General features: G+C 38.9%; 1 protein-coding gene across 2 annotated transcripts in view; it reads left to right on the top strand.

Annotated features, from left to right (window-relative positions):
• Prkd3 (protein kinase D3) overlaps positions 1-13,231 on the top strand; it is a 61,196-nt gene that overhangs the window by 35,441 nt on the left and 12,524 nt on the right. For both annotated transcript variants that reach the window (XM_005360772.2, XM_026785955.1), the window contains 6 exons: positions 910-1,093; positions 2,023-2,146; positions 5,539-5,616; positions 6,785-7,061; positions 10,106-10,158; positions 12,008-12,080. In XM_005360772.2, coding sequence (XP_005360829.1) covers positions 910-1,093; positions 2,023-2,146; positions 5,539-5,616; positions 6,785-7,061; positions 10,106-10,158; positions 12,008-12,080 — 789 coding nt within the window. The remainder of the gene's footprint in view (positions 1-909; positions 1,094-2,022; positions 2,147-5,538; positions 5,617-6,784; positions 7,062-10,105; positions 10,159-12,007; positions 12,081-13,231) is intronic.

Genomic DNA, 13,231 nt, shown 5'->3' on the forward strand with positions numbered 1-13,231 from the left:
TAATGATTTGATAGGATTTGTTTTTAGCAGCTTTGGTGAGATCTGGTTTGTTTGTTTTATGTTTACCCATTTGATATATTCACAAAGTTAGGCAGCCATTACTCTGTCTAATGTTAGGAATTTTCATTTCCCTCCACAATTATGTAGTTCATAGTCCCGTCCCATTCATCTCCTTTCCAATGGCCTCTGGCAGCCAGTAGACAACTTTCTACTTTTATGTTAGTCTATTTTAGAAATTGTGTATAAATACAGTTTATTTACATAAATACATAAATAAATATGTAGGCTAATGAGTGTCTCCTTTTTAGTTAGCATAATGTTTTCAGAGTTCATACACACTGTAACTATGTCAGTATTTCATTCTTCTTATGGACAAATGATACCACTCTCAGAGAAATAACCAAAGTTTATTTTTGCAGTTACCAGTCAGTGGGTGTCTGAGGTGTACCTCCGTGAATTGTTAGGGATACTGTCACTGTGCACTTTAGTAATACTTCTGTGGGCATGTTTTCATTTAACTTGGGCAGGGACTCTGTTTAACATTCTGAAGACCTGCCAGCCTTCCAAAGTCACTGTGCTGGCTTACAGCCCATCAGCATTTAAATAAATGTTTTATCTTTTATTAGTGAATTATAGAATTTCAGTAAGTATTCTGAATACAACTCCCTTAGCTGATGTTTTCTGCATATACTTTCTCAGTAAAGCTCTTGCCTAGAATTTGCAAGGCCTTGGATTTGATCCCCAGCACACAAAAAAAGTAAGAAACAAGCAGACTCCCTCATCTTGAATCTTCAAGGATATTTTTCTCAAGTTTTAAAACTTTTTTCCTAGTTAATTTTAAGACTGATCTGATTAAATGCATTGATACTCTATCAATATTAAACTGCAGTTCATTTAAAACTCTCCTAGAGCCTTCCAGTCTGGGAACTGATGCAGATATACCCATGGATATTGACAGTAACGATGTGAACAGCGACGGCAGCAGGGGCTTGGATGACTCAGAGGAGCCATCCCCACCAGAAGACAAAATGTTCTTCCTGGACCCGACTGACGTTGACGTGGAGCGAGATGAGGAGACTGTTAAGACAATCAGGTAATACACTAGCTGCTGCCAAGGGCAAAGGCAGCTCAGCCTTTCCATTAAGGAAAGGTGGCATTTCTTTAAGTGGAATTTTAAATGTAATTTAAAATCTAATTAAATAGGCTAACTCATTTTTGTGTGCACCACAATATTTCTAAAATAAGTTCTATCACTTTTGCTATCTACTCAAAATAGAAAGTACAAGAATCTTTACGTTCTTGAAAAGAAGAGGACTTTATTGAATAGTTTGGATAAAATATCCAGCTGTGGAGCAGTGTTCAATCATTAATGGAGCAACCCGGGTTCCTCACACACACAGGTTACCAGGTGGTGAAATGAGCAGCGAGAATGCATTCCTGAGATGTTTGCAACACATACACCAAATTGCATGTTTTCTCCAGATACAATTTTACTTGACCTGATTTTACTTACTACAATGTTTAATTTTCTTAATATCTATAAGTAATTTCTCTTAATAATATTTTTCTTTAATATGATCAACTGATTACTAATTTTGAAATTTGAACCCAGTGAAGTTGAGTAAACATGTTTTGCTTTATGAATTTATTCTTCTGCCTAGGGCAAGAAAATTCCTCAACAGCAAACCCAAATGAATTCCCCAGGCTCCAGGTCACCTGACTGGAAGATCCTTCTGCTGCATCCATCGTCTCCCTCCCTTCCCTACCCTCTCATGTGTGTCCACGGCCTTCCAGAAAAGATCTTGACAAACTCTTAGTTACAGTATTATAGGAACTTGATAAGCTAACTGTGCATCAGTGTAACAGGACTAATTCATTTTCTTTTTAAGTCGTTGTCTTATAATATTTTGAAAAACATTAGCTCAGTTATCTTTGAAAATTTTGATGAGGCTATATATAATATGTATGATACTTTATAAATAGATACTGAAAATATTGTTCAATAATTTAAATATTTTTTAGTCCATCCACCAGCAATAATATTCCATTGATGAGGGTTGTACAGTCCATCAAGCACACAAAGAGGAAGAGCAGCACAATGGTGAAGGAAGGGTGGATGGTCCATTATACCAGCAGGGATAACCTGGTCAGTAATTACATACAATTGAATGTGCTAGTAAAACTTGATAGTGATTTTTACTTTATGCACTTTTAAAAATTAAGAATGAAATATATATTAAGACATTTTATATAATATAGAAATGTGTAAGTTATGAGTAATGATTCTAGCTAAAGATGGAAAAAATTGGAATTGCATTTGAATAGTCATCTATAGTACGGTAGGAAACAACTGTTTTATGTGTATAAGCAGTGTAAATGTGCATGTTCTCTTTGGATCAGTGTAAGCAAAAGGGAGGAATTGTAAAGTTAAGTTGAGCGGCAGAGGAAGACAGCAGAGTAGAGTCGTTAAAAATGCTGGCTTCAGAGCCGGGCGGTGGTGGCGCACGCCTTTAATCCCAGCACTCTGGAGGCAGAGGCAGGTGGATCTCTGTGAGTTCGAGACCAGCCTGGTCTACAAGAGCTAGTTCCAGAACAGGCTCCAAAACCACAGAGAAACCCTGTCTCGAAAAAAAAAAAAAAATGCTGGCTTCAGAGCCAGGCCCTCGTAAGTCTGTCACTAAAACTGTAAACATGGTACAGTTACTTCTTTTTATGCCTCCATTTCTCTGTCTATAAAGTCTGTGTAATAGTAGTACTTTCTTGTACATCCAAATGAGCCAGTATATATAAGAAGAGCTTAGGACAATGTTTGGCATTTAGTAAGCAGTCAGTTTAGAACAGTAGCCATTAAAATTTGCTGAGTATTTGCTAGTAAGTCTTTTAAGAACAATACAAAGTTAGATTGCTGCAGTGTTCAGACTTCCTCAGGGAAGTCTTTTTGTGTAGAGGGTGACAGTTAACACAGGAACTTGCCACTGGTCACATCACAGAAAGTAAGTTTCTTATGGCGTGTTCAGTCACATCAGACCAGCTCTTCTCCCCAAGACTCCAGGGACCATTGCAAAAGAGGGGCAGAAAGATAGTAAGAACCAGAGCGGGGGAGGACCCAAGTGAACAGTGTCTTCTGGACATGTCGAAACTGCTGTGTTCATGACCTCCAGCAACTGTGGCTACCTGTACAAGATCAAGCCGGTCACCGTTCCAGCTCACAAGCTCCTGTTCTAGCCAAGGGCTTTGGGGGAGGGAGACTTGATCGTCTTTAAGGTTATGGCTCCTAGTAGGTCAGCCATGCATCTTCAATGGCCCCATACCCAGGAATTTATGGGTGGCACCAGTTGAACTATAGGTGATACAAAATTGGGGAGGTGGGTGTGAGAACTGGACAGAGTTAGGGGGAATAATGAGGGTAAGAATGATCAAAATTCATTATATGCATCTATAAAATGCTCAAAAAATAAAAATATTTAAAACATACAAAGTGTTTAGTATATTTAGGTGGTTTCAGTAAGGTTTTCATATGGTGCCAGCAGTACAGATTATGACTGAGTATTTTTCTGTTTGTTTATAATCCGTGTCCTTTCAGCTGGAGTTTAAAAAATATAAACACACATTTGAGAGTTTACTAGTGTGTCTAATGATGGGTAATTCAGTAAATAGTATTGGGATAACCAAATAGCTGTTTGGGGTGGAAATGACTATAACATAAATCACACTTTACATGTAACAAAACTAAATAGATTAAAGACTTAAATGGTCTCAAGTTAAACCACTAGAAGAAACATGGAAGAGTTATTTATAAAGACCGTATTGGAGAGGGGAGATCAATTAACCAATCTCATGAAAGAAATTCTCTATGGCAACCTGAAAACAAGACAAATGACAAATTGAAAAGGGCATTTCAACTTACACTTTAAATAAGAACTAATCAAGAATTGTGAATAAAGCCAACAAATTGACAATAAAAAATACTACAACCCAATAAAAAAGCAAATTAATAAGAAAGGAGAAATCACAGAAAGAGAAATAAAATTACTCTTATACATAAAGTGTGGTTTTCTTTGTAATAAAAGAAATATTAACTTCAGTTTGCACTGACATAACAATTTTCTTTTTTCTTTTTTTTTTTTTGGTACATCAGAAATCAAAACTTTCATAATACAGTGCAGTTAGAAAGTCAATGAATCTCAGCCTGTGGATCATGACCCTTTTGCGGGTCAAACAACCCTTTCACAGGGGTCGCCTAGAACCATTGGAAAACACAGATATTTACGTTGCAGTTCATAGCAGAAACAAAGTTATAGTTATGAAGTAGCAATGATAATAATTTTATGATTGGGGATCACCACATGAGGAACCGTATTAAAGGGTTGCACCATTAGGAAGGTTGAGAACCACTGGTCTGAGTAGTCACCTTTGTGTTAGGGATACAACTAAATCAGGTCAAGTCATATGTAAAATAAAACACTATCAAAACAGTTTTTATATCTTTAATTTTTTTCCGTATTTTTAAGGATTTCATATATGTATACAGTCAGTGAAATATATCTACTCCATTTTTCCCATGTCCCCCAACACATCACCCTTTCAACTTCATGTCTTTCTGTGTGTATAATAAACACGAAGTCAAGTTAGTGAATACTACCAATAAATGCCTGGATATATGGCCACCCACTGGAGTATGCAAACCCTACCAGCGTCCATATCCTCAAAAGAAGTGAATTATTCCCCCTCTCCCAGCAACTGTCCACTATTAACGACTCCTCATTAAGGGGAGAAACCTAAGGATCATCCACTCTACCTATACCAGGATTTTGTCTGGCTTGATCTGGTTTAGTCTTGTGCAGAGTAACCACAGTTGCTATGAGTATGATTGCAAAGCCGTGCCATTCCCTAAAGGTGGCATTTCACAGGGCTCCTCCCAACTTCTGGCTCTTTCTGCCTGCTGTGTGATGTCTGAGCCCTGGCAGTGATTGGCTAAATATCAATGTCCTGTTTAGAACTGAGCACTGAGTCTGTTTGTTCTCAGCACATTGACCAGTTGAGAAACCTTTGACCTGGCTTAAGTGCAGCCCAGTTCTGTCAGCTGGAGCTAGGGGAACTGGAGAAGTGTGGGTCTGGGGGCTCAGTATCCTGGAAGCCCTTACCTGTAGACACCAGGAACTGGGTAAACAGGATGGTTGGAGCCTGAGAACCACTTGGCTCTTGGTGCTCAGGAAGCAGCTCTGTGTGTATCTTTTGAGAAATTTAGCATCTAAGTCAATTACATAAATCTGTGCATGTAAATAATCCATAGACATTTGTGTGACTGTCTACAAAAGGATCCCTCAAAACAACATAGCTTGCTTGGGGAAGAGTAGGATAGGATGGGAGTCACTGTGGGAGTGGTAATTTTCACTAGGTTTCTTTTCTATATTTTGGAATTTCAAGCCCCACTGTTTAAGCCTACTCAAAATAGAGGAATGGATGCTCAAGGGAAAGTGCAAGTATTTTGGAAGGAGTAGTTTTTGAACCACATTTTCTAACTTCTGTTTTTAATAGAGGAAGAGGCATTATTGGAGACTTGACAGCAAATGTCTAACATTGTTTCAAAATGAATCTGGATCAAAATATTATAAGGTAAGAGTTTTGCATTTTATAATAGTATTTTTTGGTTTTTCAGTCAAGTTTTATGTGGTTAACTTCATTTTTTTGTAAATATCCTTATGACTGCCTAAGATAGTTTACAGTGGTCATTTTAGGTCCTTGTTGGAGCAGCTGTTCTTCAACTGCATTTCACATACACACAGACTAAAACAGCTGAATTGCCTATGGTTTTTGGCCTAATATTTGGATTGAACTAATGGATGGTTTAGGCCAGCGTATAGACTAGAAGGAATGCATAAGCAACCTCACTGCCCGGGATTCTTTTTCTTGCTCAGCTTAAGGGTATTGCTTGCAGAAGAGCAGTCACAGAGACACTGACTCATTGAAGGTGACGAGTGTTGGCTGTGGAGGAAAACTACCTCCTCCATATGCTTTCCTGCCTGTGTCTTAATGGTCTTCTCCACCCCAAGTCTCTCCCTTATTTCACTGTCTATGTATATGTGTGTTTGTGTGTGAACATGCATGTACACCCGTGCATACACATTGCATCTGCAGGTACATGCAAGAACAGAGATGGATGTCAGATGTCTTCCTCTATTTCTGTCTACCTTTTCTTGAAGTATAAGATCTTTTTTTATGTGTATGGGTGTTTTATCTCTATGTATATGCACTGTGTGCATGCCTGGGACCCATTGTTGCCAGAAGAGGGTATTGGGTCCTCTGTAACTGGAATTACAGGTAGTTGTGAACTACCACGTGGATGGGAACTACACCCAAGTCCTCTGCAAGAGTAGAAAGTGCTCTTAACTACCGAGCCATCTCTCTAGCCCCTCTACCTTATTTTTTAAGATGGGGTCTTTCACTAAGTCTGGAGCTCACTGTTTTGGAAAGACCAGCCAGCCAATGAGCTTCCGGAGATCCATCTGTCCCTGCCTGCCACCCTCCAGCTCTGGGAATCTGACAGGTCCTCATGCTTGCCCGTCTAGCTCATTACACATCTCCTGTGCCCTGAGTCTCTAATACTCTATGTGCTGCCTCTAGCATTGCTGGACACTTAAGACAGACATACCATAATGTAATCCATATACTGTGTTGGTCTTAGTGGCACTCATAAACATGCTTATCTTTGATTCTTTAGTGTGTTTAAAGAATAAAACCAAGTATGTATTCATAGTTTTTCAATGACTAACTTTTATTTCAGGAAATTCCACTTTCAGAAATTCTCCGCATATCTTCTCCTCAAGATTTCACCAGCATTTCACAAGGCAGTAACCCACACTGTTTTGAAATCATCACTGATACTGTGGTGTACTTTGTTGGGGAGAACAATGGGAGCAGCTCTCACAACCCTGTTCTCGCTGCCACTGGAGTGGGACTCGATGTAGCACAAAGCTGGGAAAAAGCAATTCGCCAGGCCCTCATGCCTGTAACTCCTCAAGCAAGTGTGTGCACTTCTCCAGGTCAAGGGAAAGACCACAGTAAGTGGAAATACCTTGGTGGCGTCTCCTTGTCTTGAGCATTTGTGATATACTTGAGTGGCTGTGCTCTTTTTTCTTTTTCTATTTTGCATTTTTAATGTTTAGGTTTTTGTCTTTAATAGGAAATACCATTTTAGATAATGATTTCATAAAGTTACACTGGATGTCATTCATATGTACATATGCATGAATACATATGTGAGTGACGACTCAGTGTCTAGCCACAACTGCCTACAGAATTTATCTCCTTACATTTAAACTCTGTATCTACCAGCCTGCTCTCTGTCCGATCTGAGATAGGTATTTTTTTTTGCCTCTATAATAGTTGCTACTTTGTAGAATTGTTAATGTTAAGTGGAACCAGATAAAGAACAGTGCTATAGTACTTAGCATTGATGAAGTCTCATGAGATTAAATGTTGGTACTTTATTTCCTGCTGGCATATAAATCTGTAATAAAGTACTGTGTTTACATCATACACATAAAACCTGTTAAATCATAATGATGTTACTTTTAAGTTAATCAGGACAGAAATTAAAATGATACTGAGGTGGCCATGGTGGTACATGACTTGAATTCCAGCAATGGAGAGGCAGAGACACGTGGATCTATGAGTTAGAGGCCAGCCTGGCCTGTAAAGCGAGTGCCAGCCAGAGCCACAGTGAGATTCTGTCTCAGAAAGAGCGAGAGAGGGTATTACACCAACACAAGTTATAAAATTAAACCCAAGTTAAATAAAGGTTGAATGAATATTTAATAGTAAGTAAAGTATCACTTTTACCTTGTTGTAATAATGTCTATAGAGAATTATAGAAAAACATAACTCATTCATTATATTGAAATAAGTTTCAGTTACTTTCCAAATCAAGTGTATCTCAGTTTACCTATATTATTTTATGCAACTGCTTTGTGCATTATGTTAGGCCTTGAACTAAAATCCAGAAGAGAAACAATAAAAGCTATTTAAGGAAATATCATATATACGGGTGTTAGGACATAGCAAAATACAGTACAGGAACCAAATAAGGAATGCTTCACTGTGGAAACTGAGATCTGGATAGGAAAAGTAGAGATTTCATAATAGAAATGATGGTTTGGAATTTGGGCTGCAGTCAAGACTAGGATAGGCAGAGGTAAATGAGGAGGGAGAGGAAGTAGTCTTGCCTTCACTTGGGAGACGGGGGTAATCAGAAGGATGAAAGTTGTAGTCATGTGCATCTTTGCTGTTCAGTGTGACCTGAGACAGGATAGGGAAGTGGATGGTAAATACTTAACAGTATTTAAGTTCTGGGAAGATTTAGACAAAATAACATTTAACCAAAACTAAGATCCGTCCCCCTAGAAATGATAGAGACATATATGCACACACATTTTATTTTTAATATCCAAAAATCTCTGAGGCAAAATCATAGGAGAATGTAGACTCATTGCTGTTGCTTACTTTGCTGTGTGATCTTGGACTCCGTCTAAAGTGGGAAGAAAAATAGATGTACACAATGACTTGGCATAGTGCCTGGCACTTAAACTAGTATTACTCCTGCTTTGTTCCTCTGGCTATCTATACAATAGCCAGTCTGGAACCTATAGAAATTAAAACTGGATGAATCCAGATAGCAAGACCATGGAGAAAAAAATGAAACTGGCCACTGAAAGGCAGTGGCAGACACATTAATTCTGTTCGTGCCTTTTCTTAATTGTTGTTTAAAGATCTGAATTACTTTCAGGATGTGGTGGTATGCTCCTTTAATTCCAGAACTCCAGAAGGTAGAGGCAGGTGTATGTCTTTGAGTACGAGGCCAACATGGTCTTTGTAGAGAGTTTCAGGCAAGTCTGGATTACATAATGGTATACTTCATTACCACTGTATAAATTTATCTAATTTAAGCTTTTTATCGAAAATTAAGAGAGCTTTTTTAAAAAAAATGTGCACAACTGTTTTACCTTTATGTATGTCTATGAACTACATATGTGAATGATTGCCCTCAGAGGCCAGAAGAGGGTATCACATCCGCTAAGACTGGAGCTACAGATTGTTGTGAGCCACCCTGTGGGTGCTGGGACTCAAACCCAGGTCCTCTTTAAGAACAGACAGTGTTCTTAATCACTGAACCATCTCCAGATGCATGCTTTTTTATATTTTATAAAGCACGATTAATAAAAGCCCAGGGTCAGAAATTGGGGTTCAACCTAAAGATCCAAAAAGCAAAACAGCCAGCCACTGTCTTGACCTCAGTCTGAAATGGTGATCCTACTTCCTGGAATCTCGAAAGGAGACTGTGTGACTGAGAGCTGTTTCCTCCCATTTTATAATCCTCTCTAGGGCTGGGATTAAAGGTGTGCACCACTATCATTAAAGGCATGCACCGCCCAGTTTCTATGGCAACTAGTGTGGCTACTGGGATTAAAGGTGTGTGTCATTGTGGCTACTGAGATTGAAGGTGCGTGTTACCATAATCTGGTCTGTAAGGCTGACCAGCGGGACTGTTTTACTCTCAGATCTTCAGGCAGTCTTTATTTATTAAAATACAATTAAAATCCACTACAGTTTTAAAACAGTATAAGCAGAATAGAGATATAAATATTACAGTCCTCATTCCCCAGCCTACAGCACTCACTCCCCAAAAGTAACATTTTTATTTTTAATTCAGACCCTGCTACCCTACAGCTTGTTTTCTCTTCATTTGATTCAGACAGTGCTGGTAACTGAATCCAGGGCCTTACACTTCTCACATAATAGACAAATGCTCTATCACTGATCCATGTCAACGCTGCCCATAATAGGACATCATGGCTTGTTTTCTGACTCAGTAGTTGTGGTTCTATGTTCTTTACTAAATATTTAGAGTATTATTTTATATAGATGTGTCATTTTATTTACTCAGTTCTTGTGGGTGGATTAGTATTGATATAACATTTTATTGAATATATTATCTGTATTTATGTATTTTTAAGTTTAATGCGCTATTGATTTTCATGCTAGTAAATCATATTAAGTCACATACTAATTTTTGTGCTTTTTCTCATTTCATTCTTATATTTTACAGAAGATCTGGCCACCAGTATCTCCGTATCTAACTCCCAGGTTCAGGAGAATGTGGTAAGCAATAATTAGATCCAATATGTGCAGGCCAGATATTTAAAATAAAGAAATTAATGTGAAAGTCTTACCAGGATTAAGTCTATGTCCCCAAGTACTGAGCAGTTGCTAAGATACAAAGCTAAACTTCGTAGTCATGCTGTCCTGAGCTAGCAGTTCTGCTTTAGGTTAGAAATTAAGGTAGATTCTTTTTAATCATGAAAATAGGAATTTCTTCACTTAGAAGGTAGCATGAGAACTACACAGTGATGCGCTTTGTCATGAGGTGGAGTTCCTTTATCCTGATCACAGAGAAGGCTTTCTGAGGAGAAGTGCAGCCTGAGCTCTGCTCAGAGGATGGACTGGGTTTGCCCAGTTTTGAGGGAGTGAGCTGGGAGACATTCATGCATGCATAGATACAGGATGAGCAAATGGAAGGAAGCAGGAAATGGAGGACCCTCAGTGAGTACATTAAGTTTGCTGTGTGTAAGCACACTAACTTTTGTAGCAGTATGACAGCCTCTTTCTGTAAAGGACCAAATATTAAACAGTTACATGGTAGAGTCTACCCAACTTTGGCCACTTTAGCAAATACTTACACAGGAATGCATGTGACTATTTTACTAAATGTGTGGCACTAAAATATGAATCTCCTGTACTATTCACATATCACAAATTATTACTTTGATTTGTCCAGTTATTTTAAAAACTTAACCATGGATTAAGCCACAGGTGAAGAGCCAGGAGCCATACTTTTCTACCTCTTGGATCAGATTGAAAGAAACAAACAGAAATACTATAAAGTCGTTTTGTGTTGTTCTCGGATAAGAACCTCTCTCACCTGGAGTTTCAAGCTATTATAGTTTTCTAACAGAAGCGTGGGGCTTTCTGAGATGGAGTCGGGAATGAATTTCTAATCAGGAAGAGATAATAAGCATCAGGAGATATAACCCCTGTGTCGCCCTGGTAATGTCTAAAATAAATTCCACCTTGAGCAGAGAAAGGGGAACCCTAAGAACGTGAGAGGACACGTCTGGATAACCCTCGGGAGCCTAGAGAGAAGTGCATCCAAGGCTAAGGAGGAAAGATTCAGCTTTGGCCTCATTTGCTTTGAATGCCCCTTGGCTCATTAGTTTAGAACCAAAATTTCATTACTTAAATTAAAAGTTGAATTGAGGTTGATAAGCTTATACAAATGATTCTTACAACCTTTAAAGTCTTTATTACAACTTAACATATATGCATATACACATTCACTGGTGTTTGCTTCAAGGCTGAAGCTTTGAATATGTTAAATGGGCTTATATTCACCTTTTACCAGTCGTGCCCATAATGCAGTTCTGGCACTACCCACTCCAAGTTAGTATTTGAATGTTCTGAGAGCAGCAAACAGTAACCAAAAAAGAGGAGGGAGGAGCATTGAGTGAGTGGATTTGTGTTAGAATTTCACACACATCTCAATCCCAGTGTAAATGTAGGTGTTGATTTTGGATATGGGTCTAGGTACACTTGTATATGTAGAGACCAAGGGAAACTCAGGCATCATTCCTCCTTTCGATCAGCTTTCACTGTGTGTGTGTGTGTGTGTGTGTGTGTGTGTGTGTGTGTGTTCTCGCACTAGTTTGAGGCTCACTGATTAGGCAAACTGGTTACAGGGCAAACTTAGTCATCATTCCTGTTGAGTGTGTGTGCGCGCATGCGTACGTATGTTCACTCATTAGCTTGAGGCTCACTGACTAGTTAGGCAAACTGGGTGACCAGCTACCTCCAGGGATCAGCATAGAAAACTTTTTGCTCTAACATAAAAATTAAAATGTGTTTAATTATATGATTCAGAGACATTTATGGTATTTGCTTACTTCCTTGATAGGACATCAGCAGTGTTTACCAGATCTTTGCAGATGAGGTGCTTGGTTCTGGCCAGTTTGGCATTGTTTATGGAGGTAAGCAAGTACAGCCTTTTATATGTGTAGTTTCTAAACTGTAAATATTAAGACGGCTGTTATTCTTGTAGCTCACAGATTCGTTAAGTTCCCTTTTCCTCAAAGGTTGGTTTGCATCCTCTCAACTAAGTCCTTTCTGGTAAAACAGTATCACTTCATTTCAGTTGGAAAATTCTAAAAGTAACAGAATCGGGAAGTTATTTTTGTAGTAAGTCTCCCTCTTCTTAAAGATCACATGTAAAGATGTGGACTGTGTGGACTGTTCACTCAAGTATGCTCCCCACTAGTTTCTAGTGTGAAGCAGTATTCACACTAGACATAAATTTATGTCTGTTGACATAAATTTTCTATCAGGTCTGACTAGCTGAACTCTTTTTTTTTTTTTTAATGTGTAGCCCAGGCTGGCCTCAAGCTCATGATCCTCCTGCCTCTGCCTCCTTCAGCAAATCCTGCTGGCATGCGCCACCACAACTGGTGAATATCTGAACTCATTATGCTCTGTGGTAAAGGATGCTGATGAAACTGTTTAGCCTCCGTGTGTCTCAGTATCTCATCATCTGCTTGATGAAACTAGGAAACTGAATTCCACTGCTCATAGACTTACTGAAATTAAAACTAATGTGTATATGAAAGTCCTTTATAAGCAAAAATCCAAGATAGAATGTCAAATCTTTGTCATCCCTTGCTTCCTCCTTTGGTTGGACCCTTCTCTCACACTCTCGGAGGGAGCCTTTCAGAAAATCAACATCTGATACTAGCATTAGTACATCCCGAAGCCCACTCTCTCTGTGGTCACATTCTCTTCTTGCTTGTGTAGCCTCCATTCTAACCGAAGTTCCTTTTTACTTCTTCCAGTCACACTTGCATACCTCTGTACTGCCCCTCTGCCCTTCTCCATCCTGTGTTCCTCTGTTTTCAGGCTCAGTGAAGGGCTTCCTCTCATGTGCTTTCTCCCCAGCCCACCTTCATGGAATAAGTGCAGTGTGCTCCCATGGTGCTCCTGCCACATCCCTATGCTGTAGTGCATGTAATACTTTGGGTTTCTCTCATCTTCCTACTGAACTTTGAAGGTAGCTTTAGAGATTCTGGGCTTTCCTTGTATTCCCAGTATCTGCCATTATGTTTTGTTTTGTTTTGTTTTGTTTTGTTTT

Source organism: Microtus ochrogaster, linkage group LG3 (genome assembly GCF_000317375.1).
Source record: "Microtus ochrogaster isolate Prairie Vole_2 linkage group LG3, MicOch1.0, whole genome shotgun sequence".
Taxonomy (NCBI): Eukaryota; Metazoa; Chordata; class Mammalia; order Rodentia; family Cricetidae; genus Microtus; species Microtus ochrogaster.